This window comes from Myotis myotis, unplaced genomic scaffold (genome assembly GCF_014108235.1).
Source record: "Myotis myotis isolate mMyoMyo1 unplaced genomic scaffold, mMyoMyo1.p scaffold_m19_p_3, whole genome shotgun sequence".
In the NCBI taxonomy this organism is placed as follows: Eukaryota; Metazoa; Chordata; class Mammalia; order Chiroptera; family Vespertilionidae; genus Myotis; species Myotis myotis.
Window position 1 is genome coordinate 109,052,201 of NW_023416335.1, and position 25,372 is coordinate 109,077,572.

Here is a 25,372-nt window from a genome sequence, read left to right on the forward strand (position 1 = left end):
ATTGACAACAGCCAGTGGAATTCAGAACATGACAGAATAATAACTGCCAAGCACAGAGCCAGTCATACTAAGCAGATTCTTTCTGTTCTGTAAGCATAATTTTAGATAGTAATTTTATAGGAAATTTATATATATTTCGTATTATATTTCTTTTATACTTTAAAAAAAAAAACAGGTATGATAGGCAGAATAATGGCTCCCCAAAGATGTCCAGGTCCTAATCCTGGAACCTGTGAATATGTCACCTTACATGAAAAGAGGCTTTGCAAATATAATAAAATTAAGAATATCAAAATAGGGAGATTATCTGGGTGTCCCAATGTGATCACAAAGATCCTTGTGGGAGAAAGAGGGAGGCAGGAGACTCAAAGAAGGAGGTCTGATGATAGATGTAGAGGTTGGAATGAAGGTAGAAGAGGGCCATGAAGCCAAGGAAAGCAGGTGGCTTGTAGGGTCTGGAAAAGGCAAGGAATAGATGCACCTCCAGAGCCTCCCAGAGGAACACAGCCCCACCAACACTTTGATATTTGTTTACCTGAGATTTCTGACCTCCAAACTGTAAGATGGTAAGTGTGTGTTGTTGAAGCCACTGAGTTGTGGTAGTTTGTTACAGGAGTGATGGGAAACAAATACAACAGCTTTATTGAGATATCATTTATCAACTTGTTTAAAGTGTACTATTAAACATTTATTTGTTTTAAAATAGACTTTTTATAGAGAGGGAGGGAAAGAGAGAGAGAGAGAGAGAGAGAGAGAGAGAGAGAGAGAGAGAGAGAGGAAGGAAAAGAAAAACATTGATGTGAGAGAGACACATGGATCGCACCCCGATCGGGGATCGAACCTGCAACCCAGGTATGTGCCCTGACCAGGAATTGAATCTGCAGCCTTCTGTTGTACCGGACAACTCTCCAACCAACTGAGCCACACCAACTAGGGCTTACATGGTTTTTAGTATATGTATAGTATTGTATAATTGTAAAAAATTTGGAAAGATGCATCAAAAAATGTGAAATTGAAAAGAAATGATCTTTGAATCATATGGAGCTCTCCTCACTGTGGTAATTTGAATAAAAAATGCAGCTGTGTTCTGGGGTTTGCTGGATGATACTGATGTGTGATCCCAGAAACCCTAGGACAGTGATGGCGAACCTATGACACACGTGTTAGAGGTGACACGCGAACTCATTTTTTTGGTTGATTTTTCTTTGTTAAATGGCATTTAAATATATAAAATAAATATAAAAAATATACATCTTTGTTTTACTATGGTTTCAAATATAAAAAAATTTCTATATGTGACATGGCACCAGAGTTAAGTTAGGGTTTTTCAAAATGCTGACACGCCGAGCTCAAAAGGTTCGCCATCACTGTCCTAGGACTTGGAAACCCGTGCTTTCCCTTTGTATCTCAGTAGGGTAACCTTTTCTTATGACTCTTTTTGCTGCATTTCCCTTGATGGTGTATAAAATATGTATTTGCTGGCACTTAAACCAGTTCTTTTTTGTTGTTGTTGTTAATCCTCACCTGAAGATATTTTGAGAGAGGGAGGGAGGGGGGAGAGAGAGAGAGAGAGAGAGAGAGAGAGAGAGAGAGAGAGAGAGAGAGAGAGAGAGAGAGAGGCGTTGATGTAAGAGACACATCGATCGACTGGTTGCCCCCTGAATGTAACCTGCCCGGGGTGGGGAATGAACCCACAACCCAGGAATGTGCCCTTGATTGGAAATTGAACCTGAGACCCTTTGGTGCTCGGGCCAACATTCTAATCACTGAGCAACACCGTCCAGGGTGGCTCTTCCTTGATTTTAGGTATCAAACTGATAAATCTTAAATTTTGAATCTGTCACCATGACACCGTATAATACTCTGTATAACTAATACCAGTATAAACTGCTTGAATTGGCTCAATAGCCACAACTGAAAAAATGACAACACACATGCACACAGAGAGCTGATCTGAAGTCAAATCTGAAGACACTATTTTGCATGTAATTCAGGAGATGAAGTGATGTGTTCTTGGGCTGAAGGACTTTGATAGCTTTAAGGTAAAAAACATGACATGAAATCATGTAAAAATTATTTGACTCACTGGCAGAAAAATTCCCAAGATTCTTTGGAAAGCATGAATGGTGCTCCTTAAGCAACTGTGTGTGTGCGCTTGTGTCTGTGTCTGTTTGTGTATGCACTCTACCTTGTTTATTTAACCCATCATGAATTTTCAGCAGGACTGACTACATAATTTGTGAGGCCAGTGCAGATGTGGGCCTTTGGCTCAATATTTATTAAGAGTTTTATGGTGCTGACAGCAGAGCATTATATCCAGCACAGGGCCCTTCTGAGCACAGTTCCTACACCAGGAAGCCAGATGGTCCTGATTAGAACATACCTTCTTTCAAACCTTCGCCCCAGGGACTGAGGGTAAGGATGAAGAACTCCTGCTTTCCAGTTTCACCTCCCATCAGCCTTGTTTCATCCTTTCTGAAAAAAATTTTTAATTGTAAAATACTGGAAATTTACTTTCATAGTAATTTTAAGTGTGCAGTACGGTGATATTAAATACATTCATATTATTGTGCATCTCCATAACTCTTTTCATCTTGCAAAACTGAAACTCTACCCATTAAACAATAGTTCTCCCCCCCAGCACTGGCAACTACCCTTCTACTTTGTGTCTCTATGGGACCTCAAATAAGTGGAATAATACAGTATTTGTCTTTTTGTGACTGGCTTATTTCATTTAACATAATATCCTAGAGGTTCATCCATGTTGTGGCATGTGACAGGATTTCCTTCCTTTTGAAAGTTCAATAATGTTCATTGTATGGATGCACCACACTTAGTTTATTTATTCATCTGTCTATGGATATTTGGGTTGTTTCTATCTTTTTAAAATTAATTTTTAGAGAGAGAGGAAAGGGTGGGGGTGAGGAGAGGGGGGAGAGAGAGAGAGAGAGAGAAAGAAAGAAAAAGAGAGACATTGATTTGTTGTTCCACTTATTTATACATTCACTGGTTGCTTCTTGTATGTGTCCTGACCAGGAATCAAACCCATAACCTTGGCATATGGGGACAATCCTCTAACCACTGAGCTACCCGTCCAGGGCCTTGTTTCTAACTTTTTACTATTGCAAACAGTGCCTTTATGAACATGAGTGTACAAATATCTGTTGAGTCCCTGCTTTCAATTTTTTTGGTTATGTATCAAGAAATGGAATGCTGGATCATGTGCTAGCTGTATTTTTAACTTTTTGAATAACCACCAAACTGCTTGGCACATGTTTTATATTCCTACCAATAGTGCACCTGGTTCCAATTTGTCCACATCCTCACTAACGCTTGGTTTATTTTCTCTTCTTTTGTTAGTAGCCATACTAATGGGTGTGAAGTGACCTATCCTTGTGGTTTTGATTGGTATTTTCCTACTGATGAGGGATGTTGACCTTTTTGTTTTAAAATTTGTTTTTGAATACTCACAGTGAATACACTTTCCTTTTTTTAAGGAAAGACATGAAGTTGCTGGAGCAGTCAAGTTCTCTGAAAGGTTCACTGAGCGCAGAACAGCAGCTGTTCCTCATCACTGGTTGTTCAAATATTCAAGAAGCAGTAGAGGGCGCCATACACATTCAGGTGAGTTAAGGGCCTGTGCTCAATTCCATAAGGGCTTCCTACCTCCTTGGAAGAACAGGGGAGGATACAAGGCAGTTACAAGTATGGACCTCTTGTCCTGGTGGGATGGCTGAGCTGGTTGGAGTGTCATCCCGTACACCAAAAGGTTATGGGTTAGATTCCCAGTCAGGGCACATACCTAAGTTGCCAGTTTGATCCCTGGGAGTCAGCTGATGGATTGTTTTTCTATCTCTGCATTTCTCTCTTTATCAAATCAATTAAAAAACCATATCCTCGTGTGAGAATTAAAAAAAAGTGTGGGCCTCTTGTAACATGAAGGTCAGAATTATGATGACTTTTTTGTTGTTGTTAATCTTCATCCAAGGATACTTTTTCCATTGAGATTTTAGAGAAAGTGGAAGGGCGGAAGGGAAGGAGGGAGGGCGGGGAGAGAGAGAGAGAGAGAGAGAGAGAGAGAGAGAGAGAGAGAGAGAGGTATTGGTTGCCTCCAACACATACCCTGACTGGGGCTGTGGATTGAACCTGCAACCCAGGTATAAGTCCTTGACTGGGAATCGAACCCACGACCCTTGGGTGCGCAGACCGATGCTCTAACCATCCTCCCATACTGGCCAGGGCAAAATTATGATTTTTGTGATAGGAAATGTTATCATCAGAACATCTTATGGGCTTTAAACTACTGGGATGATGATCTTTCAGAGGTGTTAGGATTTTGAGCAAAAATAGATTTTCTGGACAGTTTTATCTTTCTATTGAATGAGAGAGTATATTCCATTTTTTAAAGTAATTTTTTTTCAATTACAGTTTACATTCAATATTATATTGTATTAGTTTTAGGTATATAACATAGCTGAGAATTTGGGAACAAACCCAGCAGTTTGAGCACACATGTTTTATGGTCAGCTGCTGCCTTGAGATTCAGGTCAAATACACGAAATCTTAGAATCTCGACTTTGTGGCTCTAAAATTTCTCTGGTTCATTTAACAAATGTGTATCAGTCAGAACATAAGCAGGGGCCTATTTTTCAATTCTTTACCTTTTTCTATTATTTTCATCCCTATTTTATGTGGTGAAAGTTGTGTAGCATTGAAGAGGGATCAGATAGATGCTTCTTTAATTAGCCTTCACATGCCACCTGTTTCACCCTTACTGAGGTGGTGGCAGGCCTGTACAAGGATTTGCTTCTAGAGAGAGCATGGAAGCTTTCTAGCATGGTCAGCACAGAGGCTCTTCACACATGCTTAAGGAAGTGTGTGCTTTTTATGCTGATGTTGCTGGAGGAGGAGACACAATTTATGTCCAACAATCCTCCCCAAACACAGACATGTGGGAGCTGCCTGCATGGAGGCAGTGGTTGAGAACACACACTTTAAGTCAGGCAACTTTGTACTGAACAGCTGTGTGATTTGGCAAGTTTCTTAATGAGCCCACTTCCTCACCTGTGAAATGGGCATCATACCCCATGCACTGGGTGATTGTGAAGGAACCACAATGTCTAAGGGGACCCCAATGTAAGGCAAGGTTCCGTTTTTCCAATGAGAAGATTAAAACAATCCTTTTTGGGGTCCATTTGATATGTAATATTTACATGGTGGAAATAAATATTATAATTACCCATGTATGTGATATGAAATATGAACATGTGAACATGTTTTCCAGAGCACATCTTTGCTTTCCTCTGAGATGCTTTAAAAAATCCATATATGATGATGGCACTGGAAGTTTTATTTTCACTCAACTACGAATTTTCAGACCTATAGGTGTTTTTTTCTCCCTGCAGTAGTATGCTTGAGATTTGTGGTCCCACAACGTAACAACTTGCTGTGTTCCTTTTTTAAAAAAATTGATCTTTATAAAGCTTACTTACAAATTTTGCAGCCCAAGAAATAGTAAAGTCATGTCCCAGGAATCATTAATACGCTGATGTTAAATTTCTTTGTTTTCTGGTCCGATTTTAAAAACTAGATTCTGTCAGATGGTTTCTACACTACCATGTTGAATTAGTTTAGGTTAATGCTTCTTCCCCAAACAGTATATTATTTTTCAAAAAATGGAGAACCTCCACAATATAACTTTAAAATGACTTGAATATAAAGCTGGTACTTTTATGGAAAAGTTTTGGGGAAATATTCCAACTTATGCATGTAAAATGCTTAGCACAGTACTTGGCACATAGAAATGCTTAATAAATTTATAAAATAAACTATCTTATAATGTAGCCATTTGTGTACAATTTTGGCAATAAACAAATGATATGGGATAATGTATGTTGCTCTATGTGTAGTAGGTACTGAAAACTGCTCTTCAAGGCCAGTCTGTGTTGTATGGATTAAATGGATGTATTTACATGGCATTTACTTGTTGAGCAGGATCTATTGTGCACAATTCTTGAGTCAGGCAGTGTAGGGAGAGGATACTAGAGAAAGATGATGTAAGCTGTACTAGGTTTAATTCCTGTAAGAGATTGTGTTCTTCATAAATAGTTTAAAATTTTTTTGAAATTATATTTTTAACTTTGTGAAAGAACAAAAGAAATGGTTTGTACTTCTAGTACCACAAAGAATAATGGGAAGGAAGCAGTTTGGACCATGAGGATTGGGAAGGGTTAATGAAGGTGGTGTTGGAGCCCACCTTGGCCTTTGACAGTGGATTTTTGGGGTTGAGGCCAGGACAGAGGTGGGGACAGTGTCTCAGAGAGAGGTGAGGAGAGGATTTGAGGTACCTGTGGGTGTGGTTCAGTACGTGAGTAGAATGGCAGCTGAAAAGGTGAGGAAAGGCTAGAGCTTAAGTGTAGCTAGCCTGCTGGGGAATACTAAGTGCCAACCTGAAGAGTTACTGAGATGTTATAAGTTAATATATGTAAAGTGCTTGCCATATAACAGCAGTATTTAAGTGTTCTCTTCAAGAAATGAGGAGTTATTTTTTAAATTTTAATTTTAAATTAAATCTTATTGTTGAAAGTATTACATATGTCCCCTATTTCCCCCCATTGGCCCATTCTAACCTGCCCCTATTCCCCATCCTAGGCTTTCACCACCCTATTGTCTGTGTCCATGGGTTATGCAAATATGCATACCAGTTCTTTGGTTGATTACTTCCCACCTTTCCCCACTTTCCCTCTGAGATGCCCCAATCTATTCTATGCTTCTGTGTCTCTGGATCTGTTTTTTGTTCATCAGTTTATTTTGTTCGTTAGATTCCACATATGAGTGAGATCATGTGATACTTGTCTTTCTCTGACTGACTTATTTCAGTTAGCATAATATTCTCCAGGCCCCTCCATGCTGTCTCAAACGGTAAGAGATCCTTCTTTTTTTTTACAGCTGCATAGTATTCCATGGTATAAATGTACCACAGCTTTTTTATCCACTCGTCTACTGATGGGCACTTAGGTTGTTTCCAAATCTTAGCTATTGTAAATTGTGCTGCTATGAACATAGGGGTGCATACATTCTTTCTGATTGGTGTTTGTGATTTCTTAGGATATATTCCTAGAATTGGGATCACTGGATCAAATGGCAGTTCCATGTTTAATTTTTTCATGAAACTCCTTACTGCTTTTTATAATGGCTGCACCAGTCTGCATTCCCACCAGCAGTGTGCTAGGGTTCCCTTTTCTCCACATCCTCACCAGCACTTGTCATTTGTTGATTTGTTGATGGTAGCCATTATGACAGGTGTGAGGTGATACCTCATTGTCATTTTAATTTCCATCTCTCTGATGATCAGTGACTTTGAGCATTTTTTCATATGTCTCTTGCCCTTCTGTATGTCTGCTTTGAGAAGTGTCTATGTAGGTCCTTTGCCCTTTTTTTAACTGGATTGTTTGTCTTCCTTTTGTTAAGTTGTATGAGTTCTGTATGTATTTTGGAAATTAACACCATATTGGATGTATCTTTGGCAACTATGTTCTCCCATACAGTGGGCTTTCTTGTCATTTTGCTGATGATTTCTTTTGCTGTGCAGAAGCTTTTTATTTTTACGTAGTCCCCTTTGTTTATTTTCTCCTTAGTTTCCTTTGCCCTAGGAGATGTATCTGTAGCATGGTTTCTTCTAGGATTCTTATGGTTTCATGACTTACATTTAGGTCTTTTATCCATTTTGAGTTTATTCTTGTGTATGGTGTAAGTTGGTGGGCTAGTTTCATTTTTTTAAATGTATCTGTCCAATTTTCCTAATACTATTTATTGAAGAGACTATCTTGACTTCATTGTATGCTCTTGCCTCCTTTATCAAATAATTGAGCATAATGGCTTGGGTCGATTTCTGGGTTCTCTGTTCTGTTCCATTCATCTATATGCCTTTCTTGCACCAGTACCAGCCTGTTTTGATTACAGTGGCTTTCTGGTATAACTTGAACTCTGGTATTGTGATTCCTCCAACTTTATTCTTCTTTCTTAAGAGTGCTGTGGCTATTTAGGGTCTTTGTTGGTTCCATATAAATTTTTGGAGTAATTGTTCTAGGTCTGTGAAATATGGCATCGGTATTTTAATAGGGATTGCATTGAATCTATAGATTGCTTTGGGTAGTATGATGTTGATTTTACCAATCCATGAACACGGTATATTCTTCTACTTGATTATATCTTCCTCTATCTCTTTCTTTGATGTCCTGTAGTTTTTGGAGTACTAGTCTTTTACCTCCTTGGTTTATTCATAGGTATCTTAATTTTTTGTTGTAATGGTAAATGAGATTGTTTAGTTTCTTTTTCTGAGAATTCATTATTGGTGTATAAAAAAGCCATTGATTTCTGGGTGTTAATTTTGTATCCTGCTACATTGCCAAATTCATTTATTAAATCTAGTAGTTTTTTGGTGGAATCTTTAGGGTTTTCTATGTACAATATCATGTCATCTGCGAATAATGGCAGTTTTACTTCCTCCTTTCCAATTTGGATGCTTTTTATTTCTTCTTCTTGTCTGATCACTATGATAAGACATGGGAAAGCAGACATCTCAGTCTTGTTCCTGTTCTTAGATGAAATGGTTTTAGTTTTTGCCCATTGAGTATGATGTTGGCTGTAGGTTTGTCATATATGGTCCTTATTATGTTGAGATATCAGGGAAGGAGTTTAAAAGGAGAGTGAAAATAATCAGATTAAAAAATGGGTAAGGGAAAAAAAATTGAGATTTCATTTTTGTCTGATGCCTTGACTGATTTTCTTGGGCATGTTTACACATTTCTTTATATGACATGCAGCAAATTTGATTTTCTAAATTTTGCAACTAATTCATATTAATTCACCTTGCTTACCAAACAAATAAGCAAATAAAATTCCCAAATCAAAGCCTGCTTAATGCTATAGCATGTGTTTGTTAAATTTTATTAGGTTTCTAACAATTCAGGAATGTTAAAAATACATTTTAACGAAAAATAAAGTTTAGGAAAATACTGATTAGGTCCACTATTCAAAAAATGTTTTAATAGTTTTGTGTGTTCGTACTTCTTTCCATTGCTTCTATTTATTTTCTGTTTTTCTCTAACATAGTTGATATTTTACTGTTTAAGTAGTATTTTGTATCAAGGATTTTATTTAAAACTTAGAATATTTCTGCCCTAACCGGTTTGGCTCAGTGGATAGAGCACCGGCCTGCGGACTCAAGGGTCCCAGGTTCGATTCTGGTCAAGGGCATGTACCTTGGTTGCGAGCACATTCCCAGTAGGGGAGTGTGCAGGAGGCAGCTGATCGATGTTTCTCTCTCATCGATGTTTCTAACTCTCTATCCCTCTCCCTTCCTCTCTGTAAAAAAATCAATAAAATATATTTAAAAAAATAAATAAAACTTAGAATATTTCTTATAGCATGATTTGCCCAAGACTTTGTCAGATAGAAGAAGTATAATTTTTAGGCTGAAAACAGTCGTTATGTATATCATGTGATGTTTAACCTAAGAATGATATTAAAGCTGAAGGATCAAAAGGCCATGGTCACCTGTCTTGCATCTACTCACCAGGCCTTGTTAAGCTTCCTCATCTTAGTGTCCAGAGACTTCTTCGTAGCTGATCCTTCTTGTCAACTCTTGGAACTCCTTTTTACGATTTATAAATTAATCTAGGCTCTTTGGACATATTTTTTTAAAGGCAAATAAAAGTATCATTACTTTAGGGAATTGTTCAAAAGCAGGAGGCAGAGCTTGCGAGTTAACCAGCGAATAAAACCACATTGTTGCCACTGTTCTCTAATGACAAACAACCCAATTATAGATGTTGCTGTGTCCCCAAGGGTGAAAGTCCCAGAAATGTGAGTGTAAATCTCTATGGTGGATTTTTTTTCTACCCAAACCCCAGTGGGCAGGAGCATGGGTCAGAGTTTCCTAATTCTGTGCTGAACGGTGGGAGTGTGCAAGAATGAAACCTGAATTGCTAGAACTTAGTGCAATTTAGAGATCAAATCTTGCCTGGCAAGAAAAGCTACTATTCTGGAAAAATAACTTTATCCTGAAAAGCCTTTCTAAAGCATTGACTCTTAAAGAGCATTAAGGCTCATTAGCTATGGTACAAAGGTTTTATCTAATCTCTGGAATTTAAGACTTGAGACTGAGGTAGCTTATAGGAACCTTGGAATGAGTTATAGAATTATGAAGTTTAACTGGAATTTCCTAACACAAAAATCAAGACAATAGCTGAAATCTAGAAGTAAAAATTATATTATCCATGCAGATTATCAGAATTTGCATTTGCACTTTATCCTTAAAATTTAGAAAATGGTAGTCATTTTGATAAGGACTTTCAGACTCTGTTAGTAATTACAAGAAACAGTGTTTATTAATATTTATTTATTAATTATTATTTTTATTTCAGAGAGGAAGGGAGAGGGAGAGAGAGAGAGATCAAAACATCAACGATGAGAGAGAATTATTGATTGGCTACCTCCTGCACACACCCCCATTGAGGATCCAGCCCACAACCTAGGCATATGCCCTGACTGGGAATTTTGAACCGTGACCTCCTGGTTCATGGGAATACTAATGTTTTTAGATTTTACGTTGTATTTATTTATTTTTAATCCTCACCTGAGGATATTTTTCATTGATTTTTTTGTTTGTTTTAGAGAGAGTGGAAGGGAGAGGAAGAGACACAGAAAGAGAAACATTGGTGTGAGAGAGACACATTGGTTGCCTCCTGTGCAGGCCCGGATAGAGCCTGCAACTGAGGTATGTGCCCTCGACTGTAATCAAAGCTGTGACTCTTCAGTCCGCAGGCCAAGGCTGAGCAACTGACTAGGGCTAGACTTTACATTTTAGTCTTTGTATTTCCTTAAAGGATGGGAGTTTTGTGGAATTTTGTTTTGGTTCACTGAGGCTCAGAGTAATCCTTTTAGTAGGATGTAGGTATGGGTGGAGGTGAGGGATGTAGTAGCAAAGGGCATGTGGGATGCCAGCCTTGAGAATATATAGGAGTGTGCATTGAAAATTGAATTTCAATTTTCCTGTTTTATGTGTTTAAAAAAAAAATTCTAAAATCAAATTTGCTAAGGTATAATTTACATACAATAAAATTAACCAATTTTAGTGTTTAGTTCTAAGTGTTTTGACAAATGCATACAATCCAGGCACCACCGTGATCACTTTCAAGCTTTACAACATTCCCATTATCCTCTGTGTGCCCTCAGTCCCCCTTGCAATTAATGTCCTCTCCTGCTTCCCCAGGCCCTGACTACTCCCAGTCTGCTTTTGTCCCCATAGTTTTTCCTTTTTTGTAATGTTACATAATATGGAATTATGCCATATGCAGTCTTTGAGTTTGACTTCTTTCACAGAGTAAAATGAATTTTAAGTGCATATATGTTGTGGTTATTAGTAATTTGTTTCTTTTTTAATGAGGAGTATTCCACAGCTTGTCTTATCCATTCACCAGCTGAAGTACATTTGGGTTGTTTCCAGTTTTTAGCAATTATGAATAAAGCTGGTGTAAACATTTGTGTTCACATTTTTATAAATGAACATTTACTTTTATTTCTTTTGGGTAAATGCCTAGGAGTGGGATTGCTCAGCATATAATAAGCATATGTTTATCTTTGTAAGAAATTAGAGCCACTGTTTTCCAAAGTGGCTCTAGCATTTGCATTCTCGTTTGCAATGTATGAGAGTGTCAGTTGTTGTGCATACTGGTATTATTAGGGTGGTTTTTCCCTCTCATTCTCATATATACTTATCGGCATCTTATTGTGGCTTTCATTTGCATTTCAATAATGGCATTGATATATTTTCCCCTTTAGTTGCCATTCATATAATCTTCATTGGTGTAGTGTCTGTTTAAAACTTTTGCTTATTAAAAAAATTGGGTGGTTGTGTTTCTTATTATCGAATTTTGAGATTTCCCTATGTATATATTCTGGACAAAAACCATTTATCAGTTATGTGTTTTGTAAACATTTTCTCCCAATATTTTTGTTTTCTTCTAAGAATATGTCTATTTTGTCTAGGTTGTCCTTTTTGTTGGAATAGAGTTGTTCATTGTATTTTTTCATAATTGTTTGTATTTCTGTGGGATCGATTGTTATTTCACCTCTTTCATTTCTTATTTTGTTTATTTGAGTCCTCTCTCTGCTTTTTGGTGAGCCTGGCTAGAGGTTCATCAATCTTGTTTATTTTTTCCACCACTAGCTTTCCAAAACCAGCTCTTGGTTTTGTTGATCTTTTGTATTGTTTTTTGGTCTCTATTTCGTTTATCTCTGCTCTTATCTTTATTATTTCCTTACTTCTGCTTACACTGGGCTTTTCTTGTTGCTCTCTTTCTAACTCTTTGAGTTGTAGGGTAGGTAATTTATTACCATTGTTTCTTGTTTTTTTTTTGTGGTAGGCTTTTAGAGCTATGAATTTCCTTCTCAAGACTGCTTTCACTGTGTCCCATAGATTTTGGATTGTTGTATTTTCATTGTCATTTGTTGCCGTGATGCTTTTTATTTCTTCTTTGATCTCTCTGGTAACCCAGTCATTGTTTAATAGTATGCTATTTAACCTCCAGGTGTTTGATTTTTTTTTTATTGTAGTTGATTTCCAGCTTTATGCCATTGTGATCTGAGAAGATGCTTGATATGATTTCTATCTTGTTGAATTTGAAGAGACTTTGCGTGTGACCCAATATATGGTCTGTCTTTGAAAATGACCCATGTGCACTTGAGAAGAATGTATATTCTGTGGTTTTGGGGTGAAATGTTCTGAAGATGTCAATTAATTCCATCTGATTTAGTGAGTCATTTAGGATTGATGTTTCTTTGCTGAGTTTTTTTTATTTTTATTTTTATTTTTATTTTATTTTTTTTAATTAAATCTTTATTGTTCAGATTATTACATTTGTTCCTCTTTTTTTCCCCCCATAACTCCCCTCCTCCCAGCTCCCGCCCCACCCTCCGCCCTCACTCCCCACCCACTGTCCTCTTCCATAGGTGCACGATTTTTGTCCAGTCTCTTCCCGCATCTCCCACACCCCTTTCCCCCCCAAGAATAGTCAGTCCATTCCCTTTCTATGTCCCTGATTCTATTATGATCACCAGATTATTTATTCACTTGATTCTTAGATTCACTTGTTGATATATGCATATTTGTTGTTCATAATTTGTATCTTTACCTTTTTTTTTTCTTCTTCCTCTTCTTAAAGGATACCTTTCAGCATTTCATATAATCCTGGTTTGGTGGTGATGAACTCCTTTAGCTTTTCCTTATCTGTGAAGCTCTTTATCTGACCTTCCGTTCTGAATGATAGCTTTGCTGGATAAAGTAATCTTGGTTGTAGGTTCTTGGTATTCATCACTTTGAATATTTCTTGCCATTCCCTTCTGGCCTGCAAAGTTTCTGTTGAGAAATCAGCTGACAGTCGTATGGGTATTCCCTTGTAGGTAACTGGGTTTCTTTCTCTTGCTGCTTTTAAGATTCTCTCTTTGTCTTTTGCTCTTGGCATTTTAATTATGATGTGTCTTGGTGTGGTCCTCTTTGGATTCCTTTTGTTTGGGGTTCTCTGCGCTTCCTGGACCTGTAGGTCTATTTCTTTCACCAGGTGGGGGAAGTTTTCTGTCATTATTTCTTTAAATAGGTTTTCAATATCTTGCTCTCTCTCATCCTCTGGCACCCCTATAATTCTGATGTTGGTGCGCTTGAAGCTGTCCCAGAGGCTCCTTACAGTATCTTCGCATTTTCGGATTCTTTTTTCATTTTGCTTTTCCGGTTGGGTGTTTTTTGCTTCATCGCATTTCGAATCTTTGACTTGATTCTTGCGCTCCTCTGGTCTGCTGTTGGGTGTCTGTATAATATTCTTTATTTCAGTCAGTGTATGCTTAATTTCTAGTTGGTTCTTTATCACAACATCGAGGGTCTCATTAGATTTCTTGAGGATCTCATTACATTTATCGGCGGTCTCACCAGTCTTTTCGAGGGCCTTACTAAGTTTATCGGCAGCTTCTAGACAGTTCTTAAGAGACCTTAAAAGTGTGGTTCTGAACTCAATATCCTCCATTGACAGTTTTGTCCTGTTTCTTTGTCTCCGCATTTTTTATGCTTTCTTGGTGCACCCCCTAGTGGTCTTTGACCGCAGTCTTGTTGCCTTTAAGCCTTGATTGATGTCGGCAATACCGGGGTGATTTGACCTCCAGGCTAACTGGCTATGAGAGTCTGCTGTGTCTGTAGTGGGAGGGCTGTGCTGGATCTCTAGGGCGGTGCTAATCTAGCGTTTGCCTGAGGCTATCCGGCAAATGCCTGTGTGCAGGGCTTGGGCGGGGCGGGTCCCCAGGGATCTACAGGGCGGGCGGAACAAGCAGTAATGGCGACTCTCAGTTCCTTCCCCAGGGGCTCTGCCTCTCAGAGCCCCAGCAATGGCTGCAAACCTCGGAGAGAAAGCTGCCTTCGAGTTCCGACCGAAGCCAGACAGTCCCGTTTCTCCCGTTTGAGTCTCGGTCCCCAGAGACTCGCCCGGATCTGGAGCTCAGAGTCTGAAACTCCCTCCCGATTGAAAACAACAACCGCGCCCTCCGCCGCCAGCCCGCTCCGCGCGCACACTCCGCACCTGAGTATTTCACTTCAGCACTGCGCCTCCTCTGAGTCTGGGTATGATATTCTCTTTCCTCCTAGTTGTAGAATTTCCACTCAGCCAGCCTTCCCGTGGTTCTGGGTGATGTCCGTTCTGTCCTTTAGTTATATCTCTGAAGTGGTTGTTTGAGGCAGCGATCTCCGGCGTTAACCTATGCCGCCATCTTGGTTTCCTGATGTTTCTTTGCTGAGTTTTTGTTTAGAGGATTTGTCCAATGGTGATAGTGGGGTATTAAAGTCCCCTATTATGACTGTATTGCTGTCAATCTCTCCCTTGATATCCTCCAGAAGTTTTTTTATGTATTTGGTTGCTCCTGTATTGGGTGCATATATGTTTACCAGAATCATTTCTTCTTGTTGGATTGCTCCCTTTATTATTATGAAGTGGCCTTCCTTATCTCTTGTTATGTCCTCACTTTGAGATCTAATTTGTCAGATGTAAGTATTGCTACCCCAGCTTTTTTGTCATTTCCATTCACCTGAAAAACCTTTTTCCATCCCTTCACCATCAGTCTGTGTGAGTCTTTTTTTCTGAGGTGGGTTTCCTGTAGACAGCAGATATGTGGGTCATGCTTTCTTATCCACTCAGCTACCCTATGTCTTTTGATTGGGGCATTTAATCCATTTACATTTAAAGTTATTTTTTTTATTTTTTTTCTTAATTAAATCTTTACTGTTCAGATTATTACATTTGTTCCTCTTTTTTCCCCCCATAACCCCCCTCCTCCCAGTTCCCGCCCCACCATCCGCCCTCTCTCCCCACCCACTGTCCTCATCCATAGGTGCACGATTTTTGTCCAGTCTCTTCCTGCATCTCCCACACCCCTTTCCCCCCCAAGAATAGTCAGTCCATTCCCTTTCTATGTCCCTGATTCTATTATGATCACCAGATTATTTATTCACTTGATTCTTAGATTCACTTGTTGATAGATGCATGTTTGTTGTTCATAATTTGTATCTTTACCTTTTTCTTCTTCTTCCTCTTCTTAAAGGATACCTTTCAGCATTTCATATAATACTGGTTTGGTGGTGATGAACACCTTTAGCTTTTCCTTATCTGTGAAGCTCTTTATCTGACCTTCAGTTCTGAATGATAGCTTTGCTGGATAAAGTAATCTTGGTTGTAGATTCTTGGTATTCATCACTTTGAATATTTCTTGCCACTCCCTTCTGGCCTTCACAGTTTCTGTTGAGAAATCAGCTGACAGTCGTATGGGTACTCCCTTGTAGGTAACTGAGTTTCTTTCTCTTGCTGCTCTTAAGAGTCTCTCTTTGTCTTTTGCTCTTGGCATTTTAATTATGATGTGTCTTGGTGTGGTCCTCTTTGGATTCCTTTTGTTTGGGGTTCTCCATGCTTCCTGGACCTGTAAGTCTATTTCTTTCACCAGGTAGGGGAAGTTTTCTGTCATTATTTCTTCAAATAGGTTTTCAATATCTTGCTCTCTCTCATCTTCTGGCACCCCTATAATTCTGATGTTGGTACGCTTGAAGCTGTCCCAGAGGCTCCTTACACTATCTTCGTATTTTTGGATTCTTTTTTTCATTTTGCTTTTCCGGTTGGGTGTTTTTAGCTTCTTCGCATTTCAGATCTTTGCCTTGATTCTTGCGGTCCTCTGGTCTGCTGTTAGGAGTCTGTATAATATTCGTTATTTCAGTCCGTGTATGTTTAATTTCTAGTTGGTTCTTTATCATAACATCGAGGGTCTCATTAGATTTGTTGAGGATCTCATTAAGTTTATCAGCGGCTTCTAGACAGTTCTTGAGAGACCTTAAAAGTGTGGTTCTGAACTCAATATCCTCCATTGACAGTTTTGTCCTGTTTCTTTGTCTCCGCATTTTTTATGCTTTCTTGGTGCACCCCCTAGTGGTCTTTGTGTGCAGTCCTCCTGTAGTTAAGCCTTGATTGTAGTTAATACTAGGGGGATTTGCCGAGACTGGTTTGGCTCAGTGGATAGAGCGTCGGCCTGCGGACTGAAAGGTCCCAGGTTCGATTCCGGTCAGGGGCATGTACCTGGGTTGCGGGCACATCCCCAGTGGGGAGTGTGCAGGAGGCAGCTGATCGATGTTTCTCTCTCATCGATGTTTCTAACTCTCTATCTCCCTTTCTCTCTGTAAAAAATCAATTAAAATATATTTAAAAAAAAAATACTAGGGGGATTTGACCTCCAGGCCAGCTGCCTGTGAGAATCAGCTGTGTCTGCAGTGGGAAAACTTCTGTCCTCTAGGGAGGTGCTAATCTAGCCTTTGCCTGAGGCTATCTGGCAAATGGCTCTGCGCAGGGCTTGGGCGGGGCGGGTGGGTCGCTCCGGCTCGGGATCAACAGGGTGGGCCGGAGAGAGCAGTTATGGCGGCTCTCAGTTCTGTCCCTAGGGGCTCTGCCTCACAGAGTCCCAGCAGCCGCTGCAAACCTCGGAGAGAAAGCTGCATTCAAGTTCTGACTAAAGGCAGACAGTCCCGCTTCTCCCGTTTGAGTCTGGGTCCCTAGAGACTTGCCCGGATCTGGGGCTCAGAATCTGAGACTCCCTCCCGATTGAAAGCACCAACCGCGTCCTCCGCCGCCAGCCTGCTCCGTGCGCACTCCGTACCTGAGTATTTCACTTCAGCACTGCGCCTCCTCTGAGTCTGGGTATGATATTCTCTTTCCTAGTAGTTGTAGAATTTCCACTCAGCCAGCCTTCCTGTGGTTCTGGATGATGTCCGTTCCGTCTTTTAGGTGTGTTTTGATTTGGTTGTTCAAGGCAGCAATCTCCGGTGTTAACCTATACCGCCATCTTGGTTCCGGAAACCTAAAGTTATTATTGATAAGTACTTATTTGTCGCCATTTTTATTCTTTACGCCTGTGTTCCTTCTTCGTTTCCTTTTTCTTCTTTTTACAGCAGACCCTTTTAGCATTTCTTGCATTGCTGGTTTGGTGGTAATAAATTCCCTTAGTCCTTCTTTGTCCGTGAAGCTCCTGTTTCACCCTCAATTTTGATTGATAGCGTTGCTAGGTACAGTATTCTTGGATTCAGACCCTTGCTTTGCATGACTTTGTATATTTCATTCCATTCCATTCTTGCCTGATGTGTTTCTGTTGAGAAATCAGTCGCCAGTCTGATGGGGGATCCTTTGTAGGTAACTCTCTGTCTCTCTCTGGCTGCTTTTAAGATTCTTACTTTGTCGTTGGTGTTTGCCAATTTAATTATAATGTGCCTAGGCGTCGGTCTTTTGGGATTCATTTTGTTTGGGACTCTGTGAGCTTCTTGGATTTGTGTTAGTTTTTTCTTGCCTATATCAGGGAAGTTTTCTGTCATTATTTCTTCAAACAGGTTTTCTATTCCTTGCTCAGTTTCCTCTCTTTCTGGCACCCCTATTATGTGGATGTTGTTTCATGTCATGTTGTCCCAAAGTTCCCATAGGCTCTCCTCCTGTTTTTTAAGTTTTTTTTTTTTTTCCTAGATGCTGCTCTGCTTGGGTATTTTTTCCTACCTTGTCTTCTAGCTCACTGATGCGGTCCTCTGCTTCTTCTAGTCTAATGCTGATGCTTTCTATTGAGTTCCTAATAGCAGCAATGTCATTTTTCATTTCTTCTTGGTTCTTCCTCATTTCTTCTTGGTTTTTACACATATTGTTGAATTTGTCTTCCATTCTTTTCAGCGACCTTATGACCATTTCTCTGAATTCTTTCTCTGACAGGTTGCTTGCCTCCTTTTGTTTACTTCCTTTTCTGGTGATGCCTCCTTTTCTTTCATATGTGGGCTGTTTCTTTGTCTCCCCAGGATCTCTCTTCTCCGGGTGTCTGGTTTTGTAGCTCTCTCTATCCTTTTTGTAGCCGAAATCTGACCTTTCCGTAAGGAGTGCAGAGCTCATCCAAGTCTGCATATTCACGCTGCTAGAGATCCGGTGTTTCTGGGTTCGCAGCTGTTCCCTGGGTGGTGTTGTTGTAGATTCCCAGGATGTATAGTTTTCCAATAACAGCCACTCTCCCCTTCAAGATGGCACGGTCTCCGTGGCAGAGCTGATCTCTCCGGGAGAGATTTCAGCAGCAGTGGAGGTTTCCTGGTCAGGGGAGCCCAGTTCGGCAGTCCCCAACAGTCCCTTGGAGTATAGCTGTCCTTCACCCACAAATATACACTCCCCGTATGTCCACATGCTCTCCTTTCATTCTCTCCTTCTCACACTATCTTGCAGTCTGCCTTCCCGTCGGCAGCCATCTTCCGTCCTATTTTTGTTTTCTTGATAGTGACTTTTGAAAAGCAGCAGTTTTTAATTTTCATAGAGTCCATTTGATTTATGCTTTTTTCTGTTCTGTCTTTGGAATCTTTATTTAACCCAAGGTCACAAAGATTTTTCTAGGGGCTTTCTTTGTTTTATATTTTACATGTATGTCTATGATCAATTTTGAATTGCTTTTAGTACAGGGTAAAAGGTCCTTCAGTTGTTTTTATGTCAATTTTTGGAAAAGACTATCATTTTCCTATTGAATTGCCTTTGAACTTTGTTTAAAAGTCAGTTGACTATATATATGAGAGATTATTTCTGAACTCTGTTCTATTCCACTGATGAATAGGTCTGTGACACTTTGCCAGTGTGAATTCTTCAAATTTGTTCTTTTTCAAATTATTTTGGCTAGTCTTAGTCACTTTGCTTTACATTTTAGAATTAGCTTATCAATTTCTAAAAAACAATAATCCTGCAGAGATCATAGGATTGTATAAATATATACACCAACTTGGAAGAGAATTGACATCTTGACAAAATTGAATTTTCCAATCCATGAACACAGTGCATCTCTACACTTATTTAGTCTTTAAAAAAATCTGTCTCATTGTGTTTTGTGGTTTTTAGCAAATAGGTCTTACACATGTTTTGTTAGGTTTATACATAAATAGACATGGTACTTTAATTAACAATTTTTCAACTTCCAATTATTCATTGCTAGTATGTAGTAATATAGTTAATTTTTGTATATTGATCTTATATCATGTGACCTTGCTAAACTTACTCATTAGTTCTAGTAGCTCTTTTGTAGATTCTTCAGGATTTTCTGTGTAGACAGTTGTATTTGTGAGTAGAGTTTTATTTTTTCTTTATATTTTACTGATATCTGTTGTTAGCCTTATTTCTTTCCTTCTGCTTACAGTGGATTTAATTTATACTTCTCTTTCTAGTTAAGATATAACCTTAGATAACTGGTCTGAAACCTATATTTTCTAATGTAAGCATTTAATGCAGCACATTTCTTCTGCTTTAGTTGTATGCCAATTCGTTATTTTCTGTATGACTTGAAGTTATTTGTTTCTCTTCTTCCTTGCTGTCTTCATCTGTGTTTCATTGATTTTTTTGTTTTTGTAGTGACATGCTTTGATTTTTTTTCTTATTTTCTTATATGCATCTTCTTTATAGGTATTTGCTTTGTGGGATTACATAAAATATCTTATAGAAATCTATTTTAAACTGTAACAACTTGGCCCTGGCTGGTGTGACTCAGTTGGTTGGGCATCGTCCCATGCACCTGGCAGTTGCTGGTTTGATTCCTGGTCAGGGCACATGCCTGGGTTGTAGGCTGGACCCCCAATGGGGGTGTGCAGGAGGCAACTGATCAATGTTATGTTCTCATGTTGATGTTTCCCTTTCTCTTTCCCTTACCCTTCCTCTCTCTCTAAAAGTCAATTTAAAAAACTCTTTAATAAAAAAAGAAAAACAAAAACTGTAACAACAACTTACTTTAACTGCATAGAACAACTTTATTCCTGTACACTTCCCTTTATGTTATCAATGTCCCAAATTATATGAGCAGTTATAATTATTTTTTATGCTTTCATCTTATAAATTGTACACCAGAATTAAAAATGATGTAGGCACCCCCAGTTGCTTTACCAGAAAGCTATATATTTTTATATGCATTCCAGTTGCTATCTGGCATTTCAACTTGAAGGACTTTCTTTAGCAGTTCTTGTAAGGGAGGTCAATTGGTGATGAAGTCCCTCAGCTTTTGTTTATCTGGAAAGTTCTTTATTTCTCCATTTTTATAGGACAGCTTTTCCAGTTATAGTATTTTTGGTTGGCAGCTTTTTCTTTTAGCACTTTGAATATTTCTTCCCTCTGTTTTCTAGCCTGTATGCTGAGAAATCTGTTCTTGATCTTATAGAAGCTCCCTTTCACATGATCGGTACTTTTCTCTTGCTGCTTTCAAGTTCTTCCTTTGTCTTTGACTTTTGACAGTTTGATTATAATGTGTGTAGGCCTCTTTGGGTTAATGCTAGTTGTAGTCTTTTAAGCTTCTTGAATTTGAATGTACATTATCTTCCCCAGATTTATGAAGTTTCTGGTCATTCCTTCTTTACATAAGCTTTTTGTCCCATTCTCTCTTCTCCTTCTAAAATATCCCATAATGCATATATTGATTCACATATGGTGTCCCATAATTCCTTTAACTTTCTTTACTTTTCTTTGTTCTTTTATCTTTTTATTCCTCTGACTTAATAATTTCAAATGACTTGTCTCCAAGTTTGCTGACTTTTTCTCCTGCTTGGTCAAGTCTGTTGATCCTCTCTAGTGAATTTTTCAATTCAGTTATTGTATTTATCAGCTCCTGAATTTGTTTCTGTCTCTTCATTGATATTCTCATTTTGTTCATGCATTGTTTCCCTGATTTTGTTCAGTTGTCTGTGTTTTCTTATATCACATTGAGCTTACTGAGATGATAATTTTGAATTCATAGCTTTTCATTTCTTTAAGGGCCAATTTCTGGAAATTAATTTTATTTCTTTAATTGGTCCATGTTTCCTTGTTTCTTTATGTGCCTTGCTATTTTTGATTGTTATTTGTGCATTAAAAATAAAACCAGGCTCCTCTCCCAGTCCTTATGGACTGGCTTCAGATAGGGGAAAACCTTCTCTGATCAGCCTAGGCAATGATTCTTAGGGTTGTTATTGGTGGTATTGGTCCTTTTATGGGGATGTGTCTTCTCTGGTCCTGTGCATGTAATTTCACAGTTAGAGAGGTTTGTTGATTTCATTTTTAGGAGATTGTCATCTCTTGTTCATCTAGTGGGTGTCTATTAGTACTGCAGGTTCTCTGACACCAAGTAAGCTGCTGAACTCCTTTTATTCTCAGTAGTCCCTAAGCATTCACAATATGCCAGTTCCTCATCAATGCTGAGTCAGGTAAGACAAGAACCAGTTCCTTAGGCAGTCCCCCAATAGCTGGGATATTGGATATGAATTCTACTCTTCTCTTTCTCTCCCAGGGGAGAAGCCATGAGTTGGATGTGTTTTCCTGATTAACTGAGCTTTACTGGCTTAGGGGAAGGGCTATTGCAGATGAAATACAGTAGCTTTTCTTACTCATTTCGGGGTACTTGTTCTTGGCTTTGTGTTCACCCGGGGTACTTACTCACCTGGGGTTATTGCGAATTCCTTGCTGGTTTCTGGATTTGTCATAAAGGCTTTTTGGACTGTATATTGTTAAGTTTTTGTCTCTGTTGGGAATTGAGGTCTGGGGCTTCCTACTTTATTATCTTGGTGATATTCCTTTATAAGTTTTATAACAAAAGAATCAGATATTGGTATCAGAAGGCACCATATTCTATAGCTCTAAATGAATTCATTTGTCTACATCCAGCTGCCATGCTCTTTCTCTGCAGAGATTCCTGAGCCAGTGGAATGCAGTCAATGAAAATCAAGTATCATTTAGAAAACAATGATCTTTGCTATTAAAAATGAAACTTGGTTGATAAGTCCCTCTATATAAGTGGTTCTCAACCTGTGGGTCGCGACCCCTTTGGGGGTCGAATGACCCTTTCACAGGGGTCGCCTAAGACCATTGGAAAACACATATATAATTACATATTGTTTTTGTGATTAATCACTATGCTTTAATTATGTTCAATTTGTAACAATGAAAATACATCCTGCATATCAGATATTTACATTATGATTCATAACAGTAGCAAAATTAGTTATGAAGTAGCAACGAAAATAATTTTATGGTTGGGGGTCACCACAACATGAGGAACTGTACTAAAGGGTTGCGGCATTAGGAAGGTTGAGAACGACTGCTCTATATCATATTTTGAGTTACCTTTTCAATGGAAGGCTCATTAAAATCGGAATTAAAATTATCAGCCTCTTTCTGGCTCTTGGTGATGTATTACTAGGTGACATTGTAAATCCCTGTGGCAACCTATGAAGACAATTTGATTCTAAGCCTGCTAGTATTTGGTATATAGATCTTTAAAATGTTTATTAAATTGATAAGTGAAAAAAGATACTTCATTATCCAAATTTGTAACAACAAACATGTCATTGTCCAACATTGACATTCTTAATTTGGTTTCTAAAATCACTGTAAAACTGAATGAGTGACCATACTGTCTCTTAAGCTTAAAGAAAGTAGAAGCTCAAATCTCTGTTTAAAAGGACACTGCACAGCTCTTTGGAAAGATGGGATGATATAATAAAAAATGGAGAATTGACATAATATTTATTATATGTACTATAGATAGAAACAGAAACGTAAATATCTGTCTACCTATCTATTCATCTATATCTAAACCTATCTTTTCATAGATAGAAATGTAATTGTCCCTTTGCTTTAGAAGTTGTAGGCTGTTAAATTAATGCCCAAAGTCAAAATAAGCAAATGTCTAATATAAACATTTATATTGTATGGAGTACAATAAATGGAATATAAAATACCAACTAAAGAAATAATTTTTTGATGTTATCATTCTGTTAAAAACATAAGCCCATTTAAAAGTAGCCATGGCATGCATATCTAGTGCTTTGAAAATAGTAAATACTTTAGCAATTAAAATACTAGCCTCTAGTTATTTTCCCCAAAGTGTTTTCACTTTTTGCTTTGGTGGTGGGTGGCCATTATTTATTAAGAACATCAGTTACCACATGTGATGCAGAACATGTCATAGAGGCCTCCTTTTGTAAGAGATATAATAAAACACATATGAGGGAATATATCAGGGAGCTTATATTAATAAAAATAAGGAACACCTGGGGCAGAACTCCATGGGTAAAAGTCCAGGAACCCCAGCATTCAGGACTTAGTGCTATGGAAAGCATTCCATGGTTGTTTTTGTCTTGTAGCTCTCGGCCCTCTTACTACTGGCCCAGTGACACAGGCACCCTGGGATTCATATCTGCTGACTCTAAACCTCCATGGTTATGTTTATTTTCATTTGAAAGTCAATATTCAGAGACTTGCTGCCCAGTATATCTGTTTGAACACGGGGGTGGGGAGGAGCAGTGGGAGAAATCAAAAGCTTCTTTGAAGCTGGTGACTTTCACCTTTTAGGAGTTGGGTTGTTTAGGAGTTGCTGTGTCAGTCCCTGTTGCCTGGGGAGAGCTTCCTATCGCTCAGAAGCCCTGGGTATTAGCCAGCATCAGATTGCACATTGTGTGAAGGAATGCATCTTGGATTCTTGAGTGGCTGTTCCTGTTGTTTTGACTGAGGAGGCAGCTACTGTCTGTTCCTTCTGTCTAATGATAAATGTTGTAAGTGAGGGTGGAAGAAATGATGTGCTCGCTTGTGTTAGCATTTGCAAAGTGTGTGCTTGGACCAGGATGAGGTTCTGGTGGCCTTCCTGGACAATGCCTGTTAGCCTTACATCTTTCACACTTACTGAGAAAGTTTACACAAGCCTTTACTTAATAGGGTCTCTTCCTGCTATTTACTCATACCTTACATGGACTTGTCCTGGGCTTTTTACATTTTCTTGCTTTGTTTACAAGTTTAAATGAATAACTACCTACCTGTTGTGCCACATAAGTTGGTAGGTGATGGGTGGGACTCTTACCCCTCCAAGGGCCCTGGGTTTTCCCTCTCGACTCTACGCATTGCCCCGAGCAAGCCCTAGAACACCTGGGGACCCCAAGGCCAGCATGGATCTTCTTTCCTCTTGGCCAGCGATCACTGCTAATGGTAAGTGCTGTGTGCCAACCCCTTACCATTTACTAGATCCTGTGCCCTGTACTTTATCCATAATGGTCCTGTTCATACCCAGAATGACTCTGAGAGGTGGGTACTATTATCTGTTATTTATTCTTACCTTGTTCCTCTCATTCTCCCCCGTACCCCCATCATTGTAATCTCCCCACCCCCAGGTAGTTGGAGTTGTTTTATTTACTGGTGTCCCCAGCACCTAAGCAGTGTCTGGCACGTAGCATGAACTTGGTGTTAACATTTGCTGAGGACTGAGTGGAAGATGTGCTTACAGATGAGACATTAATGACCTTGCTGAAGACTCCACAGGCAGTAAGTGGTAAAGATAGCACTTGATTCAGGTCCTTTGTAACCTTCATGCTCTACAACCCTTCCACAGGAAGGAGGGACACAAGGGAGTGCAGGGGGGCTGGCATATGGGGAGAGCCTCTTCCTGGTACCCCATGCCATTCATTTTGGCCTCTGCCTTCTCTTTGTCTGGATCTTTGCCCTTCCCCATTCCCTTAGCCCACTGTAGGCCATTCTGTCAGCTAGACAGAAATTTCTACTTTGCTATATTGGAAGTAGGTGCAGTGAGAGGACTTAGCTGCCTCCTGCCTCTTTTATTGTGGACCTGGGAGAAGGGACACTGAGCTTTGGCCTGAAGGAGGAGGCTTAATATCTGTCTCATTGCACAAAGACCCAGGTTGTGAGAAGCTGGAGAAGACAGGTGTAGTAAGCTGGCTTGGCCCCAATGCAAGGTGGCCTTATCCTTGATCTTTCAGGAGCTGAATAAGAATACT

The 25,372-nt window shown here is 39.1% G+C and overlaps 1 protein-coding gene across 3 annotated transcripts in view; it reads left to right on the plus strand.

Moving 5' to 3' along the window:
• Window positions 1-25,372, plus strand: part of CRYL1 (crystallin lambda 1) — a 177,946-nt gene that overhangs the window by 51,320 nt on the left and 101,254 nt on the right. For all 3 annotated transcript variants that reach the window (XM_036299243.1, XM_036299245.1, XM_036299244.1), the window contains one exon: window positions 3,498-3,624. In XM_036299243.1, the coding sequence (XP_036155136.1) occupies window positions 3,498-3,624 (127 nt within the window). The remainder of the gene's footprint in view (window positions 1-3,497; window positions 3,625-25,372) is intronic.